Source organism: Callorhinchus milii, unplaced genomic scaffold (genome assembly GCF_018977255.1).
Source record: "Callorhinchus milii isolate IMCB2004 unplaced genomic scaffold, IMCB_Cmil_1.0 Scaffold16, whole genome shotgun sequence".
Classification (NCBI taxonomy): Eukaryota; Metazoa; Chordata; class Chondrichthyes; order Chimaeriformes; family Callorhinchidae; genus Callorhinchus; species Callorhinchus milii.
The window spans coordinates 1,692,950-1,714,431 of NW_024704757.1; the positions used below are offsets into that span (position 1 = coordinate 1,692,950).

General features: G+C 46.0%; 2 protein-coding genes across 2 annotated transcripts; one reads left to right on the plus strand and one right to left on the minus strand.

Annotated features, from left to right (window-relative positions):
* The first annotated feature begins 194 nt into the window (after window positions 1-194).
* eri2 (ERI1 exoribonuclease family member 2) lies at window positions 195-5,614 on the plus strand. The gene is made up of 9 exons (XM_042341144.1): window positions 195-210; window positions 492-605; window positions 988-1,071; window positions 1,539-1,666; window positions 2,346-2,502; window positions 3,106-3,206; window positions 3,690-3,771; window positions 4,143-4,231; window positions 4,474-5,614. Exons 1-9 carry the CDS (start codon window positions 195-197, stop codon window positions 5,332-5,334), a joined length of 1,632 nt encoding a protein of 543 aa, XP_042197078.1. The 3' UTR covers window positions 5,335-5,614.
* Window positions 5,615-5,930: 316 nt separating this feature from the next.
* On the minus strand, window positions 5,931-19,486 carry acsm3 (acyl-CoA synthetase medium chain family member 3). Its single transcript, XM_007908215.2, is given in 15 exon segments — window positions 5,931-6,264; window positions 7,207-7,326; window positions 8,715-8,814; window positions 9,293-9,420; window positions 9,811-9,912; window positions 10,644-10,699; window positions 10,702-10,723; window positions 11,959-12,082; window positions 12,318-12,397; window positions 13,062-13,218; window positions 13,843-13,986; window positions 14,767-14,902; window positions 14,905-14,973; window positions 18,412-18,622; window positions 19,213-19,486. Coding segments are annotated over 15 exon segments (1,806 nt in total). The 5' UTR covers window positions 19,477-19,486; the 3' UTR covers window positions 5,931-6,171.
* Window positions 19,487-21,482: the final 1,996 nt, after the last annotated feature.

A 21,482-nucleotide genomic window follows, 5' to 3' on the forward strand; every position in this document is an offset into this window, starting at 1 on the left:
TGAGACATTAAACCGAGGCCTCTTCTGTGCCTATTCAGGTGGATGTTAAAGGCTCTGCAGCACTGCAGTGCTCAGATAGGGAAGGGAGTTGCTCTCTGTTCTGCCCAACAGCCCCCGGCTATCACTCACAATAATACAATACACACCATATTTATAAAGTGCTGGAGATTGCAGAGGTAGGGCGGGGTGAGGCTATGGAGGGATTTGGAGGTGAGGATTTTCCGTTTGGGGATAGGGAGACAGTAGAGTTTGGGATCACACTTTTTTTTGTAAAGCACCAGAACCTGGAATCTTGAAGCAATCTCTGTGTAAGGCGAGTGCCAACTATTTATTTAAAACAATGATTCGTATCTGAAGAACAGGATTGATTCTCGTACTGTAAAAGATAGTTTGACACTGGTTGTAATGATGTGCTTTACACTATCAAATTAGGGCAATGTGTTTTTTCTTAAATTCTTTCTCAAGTTTGCAGGCATTGCTGTTTTTCTGAGTTTTTTTTACTGGAACAATTTTCACTGTAACCCCTGGTCTCTCCAGGAAGCTTGGCCTAATAAGGAAACGCTCATCATCATCTCTGGAAGATGTCAATCAAAAATCTAAACCAAGTAAGTGGCATCTGAGGTGACTGAGGACAATTAACCTGACTTGACTGAGAATAATGATACTATCCACAGTCGCAGTATTTGAAAGCAATTATCTCTGATGCTGATCTGATGGTGTGTGGGTGGAGAGGGCTGTGTGGTGTATGATAGATGCTTTGAGATGTTTTGACATTATATAGCACTTTATCAAATTTGCAGAATGTTGTTATTTTATTATTGAGGCTTCATTTCCTTGATGTGTGAGAATATTCGTTGTAAATTTTCTAAATGTTTGGTTGGCCCAGAAACCGGCAGAACTCCTGGTAAATGCTCCAATTGTGAAAGCACTGATCCTTTTTTTTCGAATTAAAGCCAACTGGAGCTTTTGTGCTGTTTATTTTTATAGATCAGTTTTTTTCCTATTTAATTATTATTGACTTTGAGTCTACTTGCTGGAAAGATGGGAAGTCCCGCTACCCTCCGGAAATAAGTGAGTAAAGTCTCCAGAAAAGAAAGCCGAGAAGGTAGATGCTGTTAATTGTGGGGTTGTGTATATTAGAGAATTGAATACAAATATATTGCAATTTTGTGGGATATACCTGAATGCATGAATGAGGTGCCAGGCAGCCTGAGGGGAGAGGCAGTAGCACAGGCAGGCAATGCTGCGGTGGTGGAGAAAGGCGGAACGGGTCATGGCAAGGATGTTGCGTTTAAATGATAGCTGAGAGAAGTGAGACCTTGGGGAAGAGTACAATTTTGCTGTGATTTTGCCCACCCTCCTCCCTGCCACAGCAACCAACCATGGTTGAACAGTCTGCCCAGACTGTCCAGAGTCGCACGTGAAGAATGGTACCCATAGCACGGCAGAGTTAACAGCCTGGGGAATTAAGGGGGGGACAGCACTCTGATAACACTGTGACTGTGATCTCAATAACACCCAGTTCCTCCACCACCCAGTCGAATTCCCAGCAGTGTTGCTGAACACTTCGAGCGGCGAGATAGAGGTTGAATTTCACACGTACGTCCAGCCTCAGGAGCACCCGATCCTGTCCGGGTTTTGCACAGAGCTCACTGGCATCAAACAGGTTAGCAGCACAAGAAACTGGCTGGAAAGTCTGGCTTCCCATACCGGATACTCAGAGCTTCATACCTTTCACTGCAAAAAGCCTGTTTTTCCCTTTCCGTAATCACTTGCAATACAACCTGATAGCTTTGTCGCTTGCTAGGTTGTCTGTTTGAATAATAATAATAATAATCCTTACATTTGATATAACGTCTTATCACATCGTCGAGACATTTCAAACCTCTTCACAGAATATACTGTAAAGTGGCTTTGACTGTTTTGTGGACGAAACAGCGGCAGCCAATTGCACACAACAGTGTCCCACTAATGGCCACAGAGTGAGTGATCAATTTTATCTGGGGAATTGTTGGCCAGGCCACCAGGAGAGGAAACTCCATTCTCTTTTCAAAGAGTGCCGTGAGTTCTTTAACATCTACTTGAACGAGAACGGCACTCCCAACAATGCAGCGCTCCCCCCCCACCCCCCCATCTCTGCAATCCCAGGGTGCGAGCTCCATACCAAACAAATGGTAATGTTCTATATACAGAGAGAGTTCCCAGTAGTTTGGTTTTTGGTGACTCCAGCATGGTGATGGGTTTCTGCATGTATGAGAACCCATCTACTTCCCTCTTAAAAAAAAGCTGCTCTGACAAACAGGGTGGCTAAACTCTTGTAATCGCTGCCTGGGTTTTACTTTCAGAGTCAAGTGGAAGCGGGCGTTCCTCTGGCAATTTGCCTGTCTCAGTTTTCCCGTTGGATTTGCAGGATACAACAGGAGAAAGGCATTGCCTTCATCAAAGACACTTCTCCCTCCTGTGCCAAGGAGTTGAGGCCCTGTGCCTTTGTCACCTGGTCTGGTACAGTCAGAAATAATCCTTGCATTTAATATCGTGCCTTGTCACGTCGTTGAGGCGTCTCAAAGCACTCAACTGTAAAGTGAATTAACTATATATAGGTAATTGAAACGCGCCAGCCAAGTGCGCACAGCACAAACAGTCGTAGATCGAGAGTCCACATTTTTTTGGGGGTAGGGATTATTACCCCTGGAAAGCGATCCACCAATCAACTAACAGACAGGTTCCTACTTACTGCTAGGTAAACACAGGTGTGTGTGTGTGGAGTAAGGAAACCTGCCTGAGGTCCCTCAGTATATACTGAGTGCCATTTGGTTTGTTTGAAGATTGTAGTGTAAAACAGTAAGATTAATATAGTCTGAAAAGTGAGCCCCAGACAGGCCTACAGTGCGCAGTCAGTCCCCTGGAACATTGCCTGAGAGCACAAGATCTACACGGTTCAGTGAGCAGCAACTTCTGAAAAATGAAGGAACCGCCAGAGCGTTCAGTGTGGTTTGCAAACCCTTGTAATCCTTTGGCAGTGTTAGCCCTCCGAGATGCCTCCCCGCATGTAGGGCGCGATACAAGTACAAATTGTTGTGGTGTTGACATCGCCCTCTTCCGCAGACTGGGATCTGGGTGTCTGCCTGCACTACGAGTGTAAGAGGAAACAGCTCAGGAAAGCAGATGTGCTGAACAGCTGGATTGATCTCCGAGCGACCTACAAGGTAAAGGTGTGTGTGTGTGTGTGGATGGCACGAATCAGTGCTATAGTCCGACTGATGAATAACACAGGAAGTACAGTGCCTGGGATTGAAACACTGGCTCTCCTTTTGGCAAACTCTTTTATAATCATCATCATTAAACACACAAACTCACATGCGCGCACACACACACACACACCCCCGATGCACACAAACTGACATGGACACACACACAATCTCACACACACACACAAGCACCCTGTCCAGATGTAAGACAGCCATAAGTGGTATACACGGGGTCTAGGCTGGAACACCAGTACAGTGCTGGGGTTAGTGGGGAGGCTGCAATGTCAGAGGTGTCGTCCTTTGGACCACAGCATCTCCACAAATCAGTTAACTGTTGATCTGGTGACTCCGGGGACACAGGCCAACGTGTTGTGAAGTTGCTCTTGTGAGGTTCGTGTGCCTGGTGGCTTGGGCTGACCTGAGACTAATTTTGTGTTGCAGTCGTTCTATAACCGAAAACCACACGGTCTGAATGGAGCACTGCAGGATGTAGGCATTGTGTTTTCAGGTCGTGAGCACTCCGGTTAGTAATGGCGCTTAGTTACCACTGCCTTATATCTGGAAATGGTGTGTGTGAGAGAGAGAGAGTGATTCTATTTGTGTGGTGTGTGTGTGAGTTCATTTGTGCGTGTGGTGTGCAGGTGAGTCCATTTGTGCGTGTGGTGTGTGTGTGTTTTTACTGCAAAGTGGAATGACTGTATTTTATAGGAAATGTCGCAGCCAATTTGCGCACATCTGTGTCCCCACAAACAGCTGTAATGTGAGGGAATGATTTATCTGGGAGTTTGTTAGCGCATCCAACACCTGAACTGGGACTGTGGTTGAGGCAGAATCCGGATCGGCTTTCGAGGGGGATTGCTATCCTAACGGCTTCCTTTTTGTAAATGAACACAGGTCTGGATGACGCCCGGAACACCGCTCGGCTGGCCTGGCGCATGATCAATGACGGCTGTAAGATGAGAGTCACCAAGTCGTTGGACAGGGTGAGTGGTCAGTGGTGAGTTCAGCTCCATCCTTACCAGGAACTGTTGCCTTAATAATTACATTACTTACCATAATTATTACAATTATTATTACATAACGATAATTACAGTAATTATCAACAACTGGATAAGGTGCTGGATCAAATCCAAGGATGATGATTATCATTATTAGTATTATTCACAGGTTTTGTTATCCTGGAGCAATAATAACCACTGTATATTCTGTGATGCTGTTTTATTAGGTTCCTCTGATGAAGAATCGGGTGCTCGGGCTACCAGCCAATGGGCAGCCTGAGGACAGGCCTAACCTCGGGGGCGGTGACCATAGTGCCAGCGGCGGCCTCGTCCCCACAGCCAGTGCCCGCAGGACAGGACCTGCTGAAGGCAGAGCCGCAGGGCAGAGCGGGCACGCGGAAGGGGGCAAAAGCATTTGTACAAAATCTTCTGGGCTGTGTGCGAACGGGGCCTGTCACAGCCTCCTATCCCTGAAGACACAACTGAACACTCTTCCTGCCCCCCTCAGTCATGGCAAAGCTGGGAAAGACTGCTCGATGATGTCCAGGGGTGTGCAGCCCGGAGCTGCTGTGCTGGTGCCCACACTGGCGCTCACCTCGGGCATCTCGCTGGCCGGGGGCTGGGCCGGTACTGCCAAAAGAAAAGGCTCCCGTCTGAGCCCTCTCAGGCCCTGCAAGAAGCCACCCTTCACCGTCCACACAGATTGCAGTAACGCCGCAACCCGTGCCCCGCCCTCAGCCCGTGCCCCGCCCCTCACTCGGCCCCCAGCCCGTGCCCCGCCCCTCGCTCGGCTCCCGGCCTGTGCCCCGCCCCCGGGCTGTGCTCCACCTCTCGCCCCGCTGCCCCCCGGGGGGTGGAAGCTGACGCCCCCGCTGTGTGGGTGTGGACGGCGAGCTCGCAGGCTCAGAGTCTCCGCCCCTGGCCTTAACCACGGCGAGGCTTTCTACTCGTGCCCGCGGGGGAAGCAAGATGCTGAGAACGGCCGGGGCTGTGGCTACTTTAAGTGGGAGCGGGCGCTGAAGAGGGAGATCTCGGTACTCACCACCCACTCCTCCCCGGACCCCCGGCTTCTCTCCCAGTGCAGGTAACTGGGCCAACGCTGTCCCTTCCGCAGCTGACAGCAGAGTCTGGGTCACCAGGCGTTTCGCCCACAAAACACAGTCAAAACCTCTGGAGTAAACTGCAGTGAGTTGGAGGAATGGGACTAACTGGTCTGTGATGCTTGTGTCAATTCCTTCAATCAAAAAACACCATCGTCCCTCCTTTTCTGTTTTTAATCTCAGTTTACAGTCACCGTTTCCGTAAAACAACATTCAAAGTTGATGATTTGTTTTCTGCTTTTTTAACCAAAGGCCTAGAAACTGTAACTCGCTCTATTTTTTTACATAACTTTTGTGATTTACAATAAAAACTATTTTGTGTTGTACCCAATGTTGGTCCATTGTCTGTGGAGAGAAAAGGAAAGACCCCAGGTTTCCAGAGAAGATGTTTGATGTCCGCCTGGCTCAGTTGGTAGCACTCTGACCTCTTGAGTCAGAAGGTTGTGGGTTCGAACCTCATACTGGGACGTTGATCTCACAGTCCAGGCTGATGCTCCAGTGCAGTCTGGAGGGAGAGTTGCATTGTTGGAGGTACTGTCCCTCAGATGAGACATTAAACTGAGGTCCGTTTGCGTGTTCAGATGAATGTTAAACATTCCAATGGCACCATTTGAAAAGAAGCGAGTTTTTTTTCCAGGTGTCCCTGACGATCATAAATTTAGTCTAACTTCATGGCTGTGTGCAAATTGGCTGCTGTAATCACCCAACAAAAAGATTACTACATTTCATAGTGAAGGGTTTTGGGATGTCTCAAATGTAAGAGATTATTGTATTTATTTGAACCATTTTACTGTATTTGTAATTAATGATTCTAATTTACGATGTTCAGTGGGAAGCTCTTCCCCATTCTTTATTCCGTAACTTGATTCTCTGAATTTTCCCACTAATGGTTTTGGGAAGTTGCTGCACAAATTCAATCTGCAGAAAAAAAAGGTTTTAAGTAGAGTCTGCTGCCAACACAGCAATGTGTGGGTGTGTGTATGTGTATCTATGTATGTATGTGTATCTGTGTGTATGTGTATATCTGTGTGTGAGTGTATCTGCATCTGTGTGTCTATGAATCTGTGTGTTTGGGGGGTGGGGTCTCTGTGAAATTCATGTTGTTTGAATTATTATCAGTTATCTGTAGTGCGCAGATTGGCTTTCCTTGGTCGCCCACAAACACAGTCACTACCCTTTACCACAATTGCCTGTGCAGCGCTTTGAGAGGTTGTGATGTAGGAGTTGTATCAGAGATGCCAGGATTACTGTATCACACAGTGCTGTACATGCCTGGGTGAAGACACCCTCTAATAGTGGACATCTGCAATGATTTACAAATTTGGATCAGAGTTGCTGTGTACACAGGACCCTGACACTTGAGTTCACGGACTAGAATGTGAACAAAACAAGTTGTAGGAACAGCCTGTGCTGGTAGTTTCAATCGTTCCCTGATATTTATTGCATTTGATAAGTCCCAGGGACTTGGGATGTTCTCCTGACGTGAAAGGTGCTATACAAATGTAAGTACTGTCTTAAGTGCCTAGTAAGATCGATTCAATAGTATTTCTTTAGTGCGATGCACACCAATCTAATAGCAGAATCAGTGTGTAATTGTGCACACTAATGTACACTGTAATTATGCACACAAATATATACCATGATCAGTGTGCGACTGCACACCAATGTGCACCAGGATCACATCCGTGCTATTACACGTCCTCTGAGAGTTCATGTAAGTGAGAACAGTGTAAGTGGGGGTTAAGGTGATGTGTGATCCCATCTGCTGCTTGTCCAGCCAGGACCATGTGACAGTGACCCAGTCACACGTGTTTAAGGTGCTGACCCGTGCAGAGGAACCACCCAGAGGGTCAAATTTACCTTCCGTGGGTACTTGTATGGGGCGGTCACTTTCTTCACGTGTTCCTGTAACTCGGTAATTAACTCCTCGGGACTGTGTGAAGTGTAGCCGGGAGTCAGAATGACAAAGGCCTTGACAACCTGACGGAGAAAGGACTCTTAGGACAACAACAATAACCTGCACTTATATAATGCCCTCCACTCAGGGTAGCGTCTCAGAGCGTTTAACAGTGGTGGAGCCTGACTCCGAGCCGGGGGATTGAGCGATGGAAGTGACCAAAAGCACGGTCGAAAAGGAAGGTTTTTGGCGGTACTTGAAAAAGAGGGGGGGCAAAGTGGAGGGATTGAGGGAGTGTTCCAGAGTTTTGGGATGTAGTGGCTGAATGTGTGACCTCCAATGGTGGAGTGGAGGACACGAGTGACGAGCAGGATGCCGGTGCCAGTCGAACGGAGCACCGAGTTGTGGATTGAGGAGTGAGGAGATCGGAGAGGGTGGGAAGTGCCAGGGAGTGAAGGGATTTGAACACGAGTGTGAGGATATTGAAGTCGATCCATTTGGTGATGGGGAGCCAATAAAGTCTGGGCCAGAACTAGTGAGATGTGGGTATGGAGTTTGGTCCAGGTAAGTATGTGCCCCAAACTCTGCATACTCCGACAACAACTTGTGTGTGTGTGTGTGTGTGTGTGTGTGCGCGCGTATATAATATATATATACTTTGTGCAGGGTAGCGTGTCGGAGACGGGAGGTTGGGAGTGATTTCTATGGGTCATCCTCGCAGTGACAAATCTTGATTGTAGCCTAGTGGGCTGTAACTCACCCATTACTGCAATACACAGAGTGACCCAGCACAGAAACGACCAGTCCGTGCCAGTGCTTACACTCCACACAAGTCCCCACACCTAGAGGATTTTAGCATTGGAAAGAGGTTGGCATAGATTTCCAAGGATGTTGTCAGAGACGAGCGGACAAGGCTATCGGGAAAGATTGGCCAAGTTAGAGCTTTTCTCTCTTGAGGTGAGACGACTGAAAGGAGGTGTTTAAGATTATGAAAGAATTCAATAAGTGATATTGAATAATTGATATTCTGTTTCCACTTGTTGGTGATTCCGAAAAGCGAGGGTTTGATATAAGCCAGTAACCGCTCTAAAAGGGAGTTTAAAGAAGAACTTCTTCACGTGGTGAGAATGTGGAACCCACAGCCAGGAGCTTTGGTTCAAGCTAAAAGTAAAAGTATTTAAGAGGAAACATTGCATGGACGAGGGAGCAGGGAATCGCGCGGATCGGAGAGGGGAATAAGAGGTGTGGGGGTTTGAAAGCAGCATAAATATCAGCACATACTAGATGGATCGAATGGCCTGTTTCTGTGCTGTAATGCTCTATATAAAATATTCCACGTCGGTGTTTTATTCTCTCTTGTCGAAGCTGCTGGTGCAAGGTTCCATGAGCACTGGTGATGCATGTGAGGCGAGTTAGTTTGGTTGTGCAGATTACAAACGTGTTTGTTAGTTACTGGGCGCTGGGAACCGACCTCTCCTCTGATAGGATCGGGGCTGCTGACCACTGCAGACTCAGCCACCGCTGGGTGCTCGATCAAAGCGCTCTCCACCTCGAATGGTCCAATACGATACCTGCAAAACCCGCTGCCCTCAGTCAGTCCTAAACACGACCACATTTATCACTTTCTGATTTGAAATCCTTGTGAACTTGCAGAAGTCTGACACAAGTGGAAACCCGTCACCTTGATCAGCCAGGTGTCTGACACATGATGAACAACAAAGGGTGGACTCGATTCTGATATTCTGTGGCCAAACATGTCACCTTGGAGCCAGTTCAGTTCCAGGGAAACTCTACTAACCTACGCCACCCCCCCACCCCGGAGGTATTGCATAGCTTTCCATTGTGAACACTGGCTGGCAAACTGCCCATTGCACATCCAGTTAAGACCACCCCACCCGTTGGGCATTGGGCTTGCGGGTTTCCCTAATGGCTTGATTTGAGGTGAATATCCTCCTTTTCGATGTGATGTAAGGCATGATATTTGATAACCCTGCCTCCTGCCCTCCCTGTGGTGTGAATGACTCAGTGATAGTGCAATGTGGCCATTACCCTGAGGAGAGAATGACATCATCCGACCTTCCCACAAACCAGATGTAGCCGTCCTCATCCTCCAGCCCCCGGTCTCCCGTCAGGTAAAAGCCCCCCCGCATCGACAAGGCCGTTCTCTCGGGATCTCCCTAGCAACACAGAAATACAATAATAATTGTTATTTCTCATAATGTGTGTATGAGATGTACAAACTGTCATGCCGTGTAGACATTTACACGCATCACTCGGTGACACAAAGTTTCACAAATGTGCTGAAAGATATGTCCTATAATAGCCGCAAAATCTCTACCAATGTCAAACCATAAAAGAAACATAATTAAGAAGTAAAAACTGTATGAGCAAGTACTTCCGATTCACCCTGTGTGTGTGTGTGTGTGTGTGTGCTTGTGTGTGCATCCGTCTTTGTGTGTGTGTGTGTGTATCTGTGTGTGCGTATCTGTGTGTGCGCGTGTGGGTGTGAATATACAATGAGGCACGGCCTGTGTGTGTAGGTTGCTCGCTCAGTACTTGAACCTCACAAGATATCCGGAGAAGAAGTTGAGGGGTCGGACAGGCTCCACCCTGATGGCGATGTTTCCCTCTGTTCCCAGAGACACCGGCTTACAGTTCTCATCTATAATCTGCAATTTCAAACAGAGGGATTTACAGCTACTCATAGAAGTGATCAGACATTGTGGCTTGAACCCACAGCCTCCTGCCTCAGAGGCAAGAGCCCTACAAACAGAGCCAGACACACACACCAAATATGATGGAAAGGAACAATGGAGTCCTGCAGTTTACGTGGAGACCTGTAGTGTATTGGTTAGAGCATTTGCTTTGCAAATGAGAGGACCCCGGTTTGATTCCCAGGCAGGACAAACTCTTAGGCAAAACATCTGGAACTCCATCCCACAGTCCCATCCTCTCATCCCCTCCCTTGTCTCCTTCAAGACCCATCTCAAGACCCTCCTCTTCAACCGTGCCTTCGATCACCCTCCTACCCCTCCCCCACCGCCCTCCACTTTTCCCGATCCCCTGCTCGGGTCCGAAACACTGATTGTCCAGCACCTTGGGACATCCTCTCAACATAAAAGGTGCTTTAATTTTGTAAGGCAAGTTCCCTTACTCCACATGCCTCTACCCAGCAGTAAACACCCAGTCGATTAGCAAGGCTTTGGGGAAAGAGGGGGGGAGTGGGATTAATTGGATAGCTCTTTCAAAGCTCTTTCAGGCACGATGGGCCAAATGAGCCTGCTTCTGTGCTGTAGGATTCTATGATGCTCTAAACAGCTGTGAGGTGACATTATGAAAACATTAGAAAAAGTTACCTGGGTGTGAGAACGCATGCTGTCTGAGTGAGACTGATTGTTACCTGAACGTCATAGGCTGGTGATGGCTTCCCCATGGAACCAGGTTTAATTTTCATGCTTTGAAGTTTCCACAGATCAGGACCTAAGTCGTGTGTGGAGACCAGAGAAACAACAGTCAGATACATTTATATATACTGCCTTTCACATCAGGAGGTTATCCCAGTCTACTGGACAGTCTAAGGCTTAGCACCTGAGCTAGAGGGGGAAGATGGCCGAAAGTGTGTTTAAGGTCACCTCATCCCTTCCCCACTGGCTCAGCGTCAGGCTCTGCCACTGTTCCGAGATGCTGCCCCATATGAAGGGTGCTGTATAAATACAAGTTGTTGTTTCAGCAACCATCTGTCCCTCTCGAATCTGAACTCCCTGCCTATCTAGCCAAGAGTGCTCATTTAGCTCTTTTTACATTGAGAGTTAAAGTAGACATTTCTCTTAACAGGTTTGTAGCAGCCTGGCTACCTTCAGGTTTCTCTCCTGGCCTGAATTAAATTTTCACCTAAAGCAATAGGTGTGGAAGAGACGTCCTCACCCAGTTCCTCTGCATCACTATTGACGGCCAAACTTTCAGCCACTTTGCCCTGCTCTCTGGACTTCTCCCCATTCTCTTTGTCTCGCTCTCATTTTCAAAACTTCAAAAAAAAATCTACCTCTCTCATACCTCATACCTGCCAACCTTACAGAAGAAAAAATCAGATGTCCAGAAAAAAAGCTGTAGATTTGTTTTGTTTTAAAAAAAGCAGGAAATAATAATCCTTGCAATTTGATATAGTCTTATCACGTCATCGAGATGTCTCAATGCGCTTCACAGGATATACTGTAAAATGGATTGATTGTGCATTTTGTGGGCAAAATGTGGCAGCCAGTTGCACCCAGTAATGTCCCACAAACAGCCACGGAGTGAGTGACCAATTTTATTTGGGGGATTGTTGACCAGGACACCAGGCGAGAGAAACTCCCTTCTCTTTTTGAATAGTGCCACGGGATCTTTAACGTCCACCTGAACAGGCTGATGGGACCTCAGTTTAATGTCTCATCTAAAGGACGGCAACTACTGGGGTGGGGGGGGGAGGGAAGGGGCGGAGTAAAACCCAGGTACTTTTAATGTGCAGCTTGAATTGGCTCTCACATTATACAGTATCCTGGATTGGAGCGCACGCTCACACAGGTTTAAAGTGAAGGACGTAACAGCGAGGCTAGCTTTCAAGGTCACCTTCTGAGGACAGAGACTTGCTGATTGCTTTTTATATCCAATACTACTCTCTTTCCTCAGCAAAAAAAGTACAAGAACCAAACACAGCCGTTTGCGGTGAAAGCACCTACAGTCTCAGTCTGGCCATATCCTTCGTAGATGTCGAGGCCTGTCTGCTCTTTCCACTTCTCCATCACCTCGGGGTTGATGGGTTCCCCTGCGCTCACACAGTGCTGCAGGCTTTTGAATCTGTAGCTGTAATTATACCAGAAACAAGTCAGGGACGTCAACTAAAGAAAGATGACAACAACAACAGCAACTTGCATTTGTCTAGCATCCCTCACTCGGGGTAGGGTCCCTGTGAAGCGTTTGAGATGCCTTATCACGATAAGGCGCTATATGAAATGCAAATATTATTATTATGATTATTATTATTAACCTGATCAAACATTTACCAATTTTTCATGAGCTTGGCCAATGGACACTGTACCTGGAGAGATTGTGTTGGACCAACATGCGATAGACAGTAGGTGCAGAGCAGAAGGTAGTGACTGGATATCTGGACAAGGTCTGGGGGAAAAACATTGCAGAAGGAATTACCTGAGACCAACAAGAACAATGTGAGGTAATCAGGGTGTCAGCCTTTGAGAGGAACAGGAAGTGAAAGTGAATGAGTGAGTGGGAGTGAGAGTGAATGACAGTGGTTTGGATGACTGTGCACTAATTGTGCAGCTGTGATTTGTGTATACTCAGCACGTGAGTGGTGCTAAGTTACTGTGAAGTCCTGTAGTGTAGTGGTTAGTGTGTTTGCCTCGCAAGCCAGAGGACCCGGTTTGATTCCCGGCCGGGCGGGGCTAAAACTTAGGTGAGTCTCCTTACTCCACACACGCACATGCCTCTCTTTATCTAGCAGTAAGTAGGAACCCGCTTGTTCATCGATTGGTGGATTGCTTCTGGGGGTAATAATCCTTCGAAAAATAAATAGATAATGATTTGGTCACTCAATCCACAACTGTGTGGGACACTGCTGCGCACAGTTGGCTGCTGCATTTTGTCCAAAAAACACACAGTTACTTCACTTTACAGTGTCTCCTGTGAAGCTCTTTGAGACATCTTGAAGACGTGATGAGGCGCTCTATCAAATGCAAGGATTATTATTATTATTATTATTTAGAGTGAGCTCTAATTTTCCCCCAATACAAAACCAACAACATGTGAGGAGACAGTTCTTTACCTCCAGCACGGTCTGAGATTGAAACCGCGGCAAGTGATGGACAAAGACGCAGGAGCCTTGAACCCATGTTGCGAATAGACTGCTCCAGACAGACTTGCCCCAGCCGGTGTCTGAAGTATTCCACATCACATCGGAGGTAGTCAGGTCCAGCCAGTACCTAGTACATGAATATTGTCAGTCAGCCTCCTGCCCAATGATTGTACTTGTGGAATGTCGCTGTGTGCAAATCAGCTGCTGCGTTCGCTTACAAAATACACAGTCACTACACTTTATTGTAAATCCTGTGAAGCACTTTGAGATATCTGGATGATGTGATAAAGTGCTATATCAAATACAAGGATAATCATTATTATTATAATATACTTGATACCTTTATAAAGTTAGAGCACTCGCCTCGCAAACAAGAGGACCCGGCTTTGATTCCTGGGCAGGGCGAAACTTTAGGCAAGTTTCCTTACTCCACATGCCTCTGTTTGTAGTAAAGTAAATAGGAACACTGTTGTTAATCGATTGGCAGATCGCTTTCTGGGGGTAATAATCCCTTAGAAAAAATATGTATTTAATAACAACACTCAATCCACGACTGTTTGTGGGACTCTGCTGTACGCAATTGGCTGCCGCGTTTCGCCCACAAAATATACAGTCAATTCACTTTACAGTGTATTCTGTGAAATGTTTTGAGACGTCTCAATGACATAATAAGGTGCTATATGAAATGCAAGGTTTATTATTATTATTGTAGCATCATGGTGTTGTGCAGAGTTGGGCTGAAATGGCTCACCTCCCATTGACTATCAGGCCCACGCCAAAGCTGCCGTGTGTATGTTGGGTCATTTTCGGGGCTCCAGTAGTCCCACTGGTAAAGAAAATGGCCATCATATCTGAGCTCTTGCTCTTCACACACTCGTGGTCGGGTGATGTATCTCTTTAGGGACCAAAACAACGGTGTGATTAAGGAATGGTCTTTTGTTTCCTCAAGTCTCAAATTTCCTCACCCATTCGTTTGGGTGGTGGTGGTGGGGGGGGAACAATCAAACATAAAGACAGAATTTAATATATATAATATATTTAAATTAAAGATGTTTAAGTTAATAATAATTAAATGGATTATTATTAATTTAATTATTATTAATGAAAATTTAAATATCTTTGGATCGAGCATATTTGGAAACTGAATGCTTTATTGCTTAATCCTATTAATGCATTTAATAAAGCAGTAAATCTCTGATTTACCACCTTAAAGAATAATACGCCTCGATTTACAGTGACACCTCACACACAGATTGAGGTATTATTAATCTAAACTTTTTTTTGTCAGCCAGGTGGTTGACACATGTCGGAACCCATCACCATGCCTAAGAATATCAAATCAGGCTGAGAGGACCTTACATGTATGCCACCTATAATCCTGGAGAGTATTAGGTGCAGGTTGGCAAGAGTCAAGGCTTGGGAACTCCAGATTGTGCATTGAGATAACCGCTGGAGTTTAACCAGCTAGAACCGCATAGAGAGCACTGCCTGGCAAGCTTCCCAGCTGTTTGTCCAGCTAGGACCATTAGGGCTTTGGCTTGCAGGGTTAACAGGAGCTGAGTGGTTCTCCAGGGCACTGCTCATCAGCAGGACCTGGGAGAGGCGGACAATGGAGGGGTTTCGGGCTTGGGCTAGTTGGAGTTCCAGCCTCTGTGGATGGATCTTTGTTACTGACCTGAAAAGGTCCTGCAAGTTGAGCCACCCGTTCCTGCGCTTGTCTGATACAATCAGTTTGACTTTGACTGAGGGACAGGCAGACGTCACTGAGTCCACTGCTTGTGCCAAGCTATCGTCTGTAATGATGCACTTGGCTTCGAGACTTGCAGCCTGTACAGAATGTCTTTGGCCGTCAACTGGGTCGAGCAATGGATCAGCACGGTGCCTAGAGAGGGCAGAGAGAGAGGCCAGAGCAACATTGTGTAATTGCATTTATATGGAGCTCATCACACAGAATGGCGTCTCGGGTCATTAATAAATACAGTAAAATTCGTATCAGTTGGGACCATAACATTCAATTTCATAGAATCATAGAATGTTACGGCACAGAAGGAGGCCATTCGGCCCATCGAGTCTGTGCCGGCTCTTTGACAGAGCAACTGACTTTTATTTACCCCTCTCACCAGCTTTCTCCCCATAACCCTGCAAACCCGTCTTCCCCAGATACCTATCCAGTTCTCTCTTAAAAGCTGTTATCGTATCGGACTTCACTGCCCTTTCGGGCAGATCATTCCAAATTCTAACAACTCGCTGAGTGAAAAAATTTCTTCTAACCTCCCCTCTGCTTCTTTTGGTAGATATCTTAAGACTGTGACCACGAGTCACAGACACACCTACCAGCGGAAACAGCTTTTCCCTATCTCGCCTGTCGAAACCTTTCATGATCTTGAAGACCTCTATCAGGTCCCCGAGTAACCTTCTCCGCTCTAATGGGAAAAGTCCTAACTTCTCCAGCCTGTCCTCATAGCTAAGCTTCCCCATTCCTGGTATCATTCTCGTGAATCTCCTCTGCACCCTTTCCAGTGCCTTAATATCCTTCCTGAGGTAAGGTGCCCAGAACTGGACGCAGTACTCCAGCTGAGGCCTAACCAGTGTTTTGTACAGATTAAGCATAACTTCCCTACTCTCATACTCTATGCCCCTACTAATGAAGCTCAGTACACCAAATGCCCTTTTTACTGCCCTATCTAGCTGCTCTGCCACCTTCACACTTGAACGCCCAGATCTCTCTGTACGTTCACCCCCCTTAAGATTGAGCTCCCAAGCCTATATTGCCTCCTATCATTTTTCCTACCTAAATGTATCACCTCACACTTATCTACATTGAAATCCATCTGCCACATGTCAGCCCATTCCACCATTCTGTGTATGTCTGCCTGCAGTCCGTCACAATCTTCTTCACTATTTACTACCCGACCTAACTTGGTATCATCTGCAAACTTGGAAATAGTGCTCTCTATGCCCAAGTCCAGATCATTAATATATATTAGAAAGAGCAGTGGTCCCAATACCGATCCCTGGGGGACACCGCTGCACACCTCCTTCCATTGCGAGAAACACCCATTAACCACCACCCTCTGCATTCTGTCACTCAGTCAGTTCCTAATCCAAACGGCTACTGTCCCCTTAATACCGTGGGCCTCCAGTTTTTTTATTAACTCTTATGCGGTACTGTGTCAAAAGCCTTTTTAAAATCCATGTAAATAATGTCCACCGCATTTCCCTCATCAACCCTCGCAGTCACCTCTTCAAAAAATTCTATTAGATTTGTTAGGCAAGATTTGCCTTTAACAAATCCATGTTGGCTGTCTCTAATTACCTCGTGTTCCTCTAAGTAGAGATTTATTTTGTCCCGGATTACGGTCTCCAGTAGCTTTCCTATTACCGAAGTTAGGCTGACTGGCCTGTAATTTCCGGGCTTGTCTTTCTGCCCCTTTTTGTAGAGTGGGGTAACATTAGCCACTCTCCAGTCTCTTGGCACCACTCCTGTGTCCAATGAATTGAAATATAATGGCCAAAGCCTCCGCTATTTGAACCCGTATCTCCCACAGCAACCTTGGGTGAAACCCATCTGGTCCTGGTGACTTATCAATTTTGAGCCCAGTCAATCTTTTCAGAACTTCCTCTCTGTCTATAGTAATCTGATCTATGTCCTCTACCCTCTCATCCAATACTGCGGCATTTGGGGCATCCGTTTCCGTTGTGAAGACAGATGCAAAGTACTTGTTCAGTACATCAGCCACGGCCTCTGCCTCCACAACAAGATTGCCGTCATTGTCTTTGATTGGCCCCACCCTACCTTTAACTAACCTTTTTTCCTTTATGTGCTTATAAAATATTTTAGGATTCCCCTTTATGTTACCCGCTAACCTCTTCTCATGCGATCTTTTAGCGTGTCTTATCGCTCTTTTAAGATCACTCCTGCATTCTCTATAATGCGCTTTGCTATCCTCAGTGCCTTGCATCCGCCAATTGTTGTACCCCATCTTCTTCTTTTTCATCCTAGACAGAATATCCCTGGTCATCCAGGCTGGCTTGGTTTTCGCACATTTCCATTTTGTGGAAATATATCTATTTAGACCCTGAGCTATCGTATCTTTGAAGATTTCCCATTGCTCATGAGTCGTTTTACCTGCCATTCTTACTTGCCAGTCCACCAACTCTAGGTCCCTCTTTAGCCCATCAAAATTAGCTCTTTTCCAGTCAAGCATTTTCACCCTTGACTGTACTTTGTCCTTGTTCATGAGTAATCTAAATCTAATAATATTATGGTCACTGTTACCTAGATGCTCCCCTACCGAAACTTATTCAACCTGACTTACTTCATTCCCTAGGACAAGATCCAGCAATGCTTCCTTCCTTGTAGAACTGGAGACATACTGCTCAAGAAAATTTTCCTGTACACAGTATGATTAATACGGCTAGTGCAAAGTAACCTAAGTGGTTTTGATAGGAAACTGAATGGGACTCGGGCGGATGTACGACTCAGGCGATTATACAATTTATATAGATAAGACTTATATGAGTTTCACTGTAATGATCCTTATAATTAAGACAGCGCCTCTCATATCAGGAAGACGTCTCAAAGCATTTCACAGGATATACAGGTAGTCAGCCTGTGCCCAGCCATGGAGTGAATGTTAAAGTCCAAGGCATGGAACTTAATGCATGGATATGAGAGATCACGTTGTGTGGGATTATTTATTATACTAAAATATTTTAGTATTTTGTGGGTGAAACACGGCAGCCAATTTGCGCACAGCAACGTCCCACAAACATTGAGTGAATGACCAATTTTATTGGCCAGGACACCAGGAGAAGAAACTCCCTTCTCTTTTTGAATAGTGCTATGGGAACTTTAACTTTACGCCAGGCAGACTGAACCTCGGTTTAATGTCTCAACTGTAGAACCTCAATGCAGAACAGTATTGGAGTGTCATCATAGATTGTATGAGTTCCTAATCTAACCCACAGCCTCCGGCTCAGAAGTAAGAGTGCTACCGGCTGAGTCTTGCTGATACACAGCCATATAAACGATGGCATGGACTATTCAGGACGAAAGGTCTGTTTCCGTGCCCTGTTTCTCTCCTTAACTCTGTAAATCCTGAAATGTAAATGACTGTTTGTGGAACACTGCCATTCCAAATTGGCTGCCATGCTTTGCCCACAAAAATACACAGTTAATTCACTTTACAATATTGCTACCTCCTGTGAAGCACTTTGAGACTTCTCAATGACGTGATAAGGCACTGTATCCAATGTAAAGATTATTATTATTATTATTATCTCATTGGAATCCTGCCTCTGGTGGTGGGTAATGTACCTGTCCGGAAGCACGCCACATTGACGAGCCACCACTCGGGAATCCTGGGCAGGATGAGAAGAATCCGATCGCCCGCTCCCAGCCCACAGGCGTCTGTCAGGATGTTCGCCACCTTCCTGGACAATTCTCCCAGCTCAGGGAAGCTCCACTTCACTTCTCCACCTTGTCCGTTCACCCACCAGAGGGCCACCTCTGACCCTGCATTGGCAGCCTGGCACTGAGACACAGAGTTAGCACCAGTCAGCAACCAGAGGCAAGTACAAATCTCAGCAATCAATAGCATTATTATTAATAATATTATAATAATCCTTGAATTTGATATAGCGCCTTATCACATCACTGAGACGTCTGAAAGCAAATCACAGGATATACTGTAAATTGAAACAAAAAGAGAAGTCGCTGGGAACACTGAGCAGGTCAGGCAGCATCTACGGAGAAAGGAAAATGAGTCAACGTTTCAGGTCCACGACAGATTTCCAGCATCTGCAGTATTTTGCGTTTTGTTTGTACTGTAAAGTGGAGTGACCGGTGTATTTTGTAGGTGATTGGAGCAATCAATTTGCACATTGCCATTTCCCACAAACAGCCTTGCAGTGAGTGACTGATTTTATTGGGGCATTAAACAGGCAGGAGGGGACCTCGGTTTAACGTCACATTTAAAAAGATGCAGCACTCCCCCAGCACTGTGTTGGGAGTGTCAGTCTGGACTATGACGTGGGGCTTGAACCCACAATTTTCTGACTCGGAGGCAAAAGTGGTACCGACTCAGCTGCACTGACACCTCATTTTCCTGAACAATACCTGTCTCCTGTCACTCCACTTATCCAGGACGTCACTCGCGAAGTTGAAGTACTCTGGCATGTGCAGCTGATACTGCTGTCTCATGGAGTCATAATCGGTGAAATTGTTTGGGACAGCAGCCTGGCTCGCTGTGGAGAAGGAGCTGAACTGTGTTCCCAGTGTCTGGAGACCTCTCGGGGTACGGCAAGGGAATCCAAGCCCCCAAGGAGAACGGAGACCCAATGTCAGGGCATGGCAGGAAATCACTCGGATATTCCTCTGCATTGTCCTGTTAAGCTGGAGAGAGGATCTTCAAGAATCTTTCAATGTAACAACAGCAATAATTTGTATACATTTATATACAGTCAATTCTCTTCACAGTATATTCTGTCAAGCGCTCTGAGATGTCTCAATGATGTGATAAGGTACTATATCAAATACAAGGATTATTATTAAAGAGGGGCGAGGCGGAGGGACTCCAGCCTGGAGTTCATAACGTTTCTCCCAAGTGAGGGGAGGATTCTCGTTTAATGACTGTGTTGGTATAAGAGACTAATCCACTCAACGAGTGAACGTGACAGAGTGTTTATTTTGCCCCAGCCACAACAAGCTGAAGAGGCTCCTAACTTGCTTCCTACTGAGCAGTGCAAAACCTTATGTCGTTCCCGGGCTCAACCACCACCTTAAGGTGGGTGTTCCCTGGATTCTACCAATAGCCTATAAATGCAGGGGTTGTTCCAAGTTCTAGGAGGAGGAGGTGGCAGAGTGACTGAAAAGCTTGTCCACAAATGGTGAAGTGAGCAGGGGACATGAAGCATTGTAGTGATTACCGAGTGGAGGGAGAGAACTTATTCAGAATAGAATAAAATACTATGGACACAAATCAAGAGCAATAACTCAATGACTGACACTGAACGATCTGCGTTCACATCCCACTGAGGATTCCTCCCCCCCACCACACCTATCAGCTGTCATTTTCAGGCAACCTATTCGGTGTCCCACTGAGAAGGGCAAGGAGCGAGTGGGAACCCAGCTGGAATTCCACCCGAACCACACTCTGGTGCCACACACAGGCTCATGGTGTTAATGAAGCCAGTTTCCCCTCACCTCATAACAGGAATAATCCTCACATCTGTTACAATGCTTGAAACATCAAATCAACTCAAAGGGCTTCATAAGTCAAGTGAATGACACTATTTATAGGTGAACCCGGCAGGCAATCAGCGCACAGCAATGACCCACAAATAGCCATGGAGTGAGTGACCAATTTTATTTGGGGGATTGTTGGCCAGGGCTTTGGGAGAAAGAAATTCTCTTCTATTTTGAGTAACACCATGGGATCTTATCGACCCCCCAAACAGGCAGACGAGACCTCGGTTTTAACATCTTGTCCAAAGGACGGCGCTTCCGACAATTATTTACCTGAAGGTAATTAATAATGCTTGCATTTGATATAGCGCCTTATCAGGTTGTTGGGACTTCTCAAACCGCTTCACAGGATTTTACTATGAAGTGCAGTAATGGTATTTTTAGGCAAACAAGGCAGACAATTTGTGCACAGCAATAGCCCTCATAATATATTGTTAAGTGAATTGACTCTATTTTGTGGGCGAAATGCACCAGCCAATTGTGCACAGCAGTGTCCCACAAACAGTCGCAGATTATTACTTCCAAAAAGTGATCTGCCAATCGACTAACAATTGGTTTCTTACTTACTGCGAGGTGAGCAGAAGCGTGTGGAGCTTCGGCATATTTTTAACTACCAAAACATATCTCAACTCCTCCCATTTTCAAATGAAAACCAATTCATATAAAACCCACACGGATGAAAGTGCATTGAGTGAGACTTACTGCTGGACTCAATGTGGACGTCATCGGTGAGAGACTGAAATCCTCGGAGAAACGAACCCGCTGTTTTGCTCATAAAAATAACATGGAGCTAAGACCAGGCATCTGGATTTAGTCTTACTGGAATTTTCTGTAACTCAGCTTAGCCTCTGGAAATGATTCACTCACTGCAACGTGTGGGTTACAGGCCTGGGCTAATCAATATTAGCCTAAAGGGAATGAACTAGGCAATGAACTTCCCTTTTGTAAAGCCATGTTGACTCTGTCTAATCATATTGTGATCCTCTAGGTATCCCACTATAACATCTTTAATTAAGGATTCTAGAATTTTCCCTACCACCGATGTCAGACTAACTGGTCTATAGTTGCCCATCTTTTCTCTCCCACCCTTCTTAAAAAGTGGTGTGACGTTTGCGATCTTCCAATCAATTCGTACCGAATAA

Excerpts from the sequence above, each read along its gene's own strand:
- eri2 (XM_042341144.1), top strand. Across the intron at positions 3,207-3,689 it reads ATCTCCGAGCGACCTACAAG|TCGTTCTATAACCGAAAACC; the intron begins GTAAAGGTGTGT and ends TTTGTGTTGCAG. Across the intron at positions 4,232-4,473 it reads TCACCAAGTCGTTGGACAGG|GTTCCTCTGATGAAGAATCG; the intron begins GTGAGTGGTCAG and ends CTGTTTTATTAG.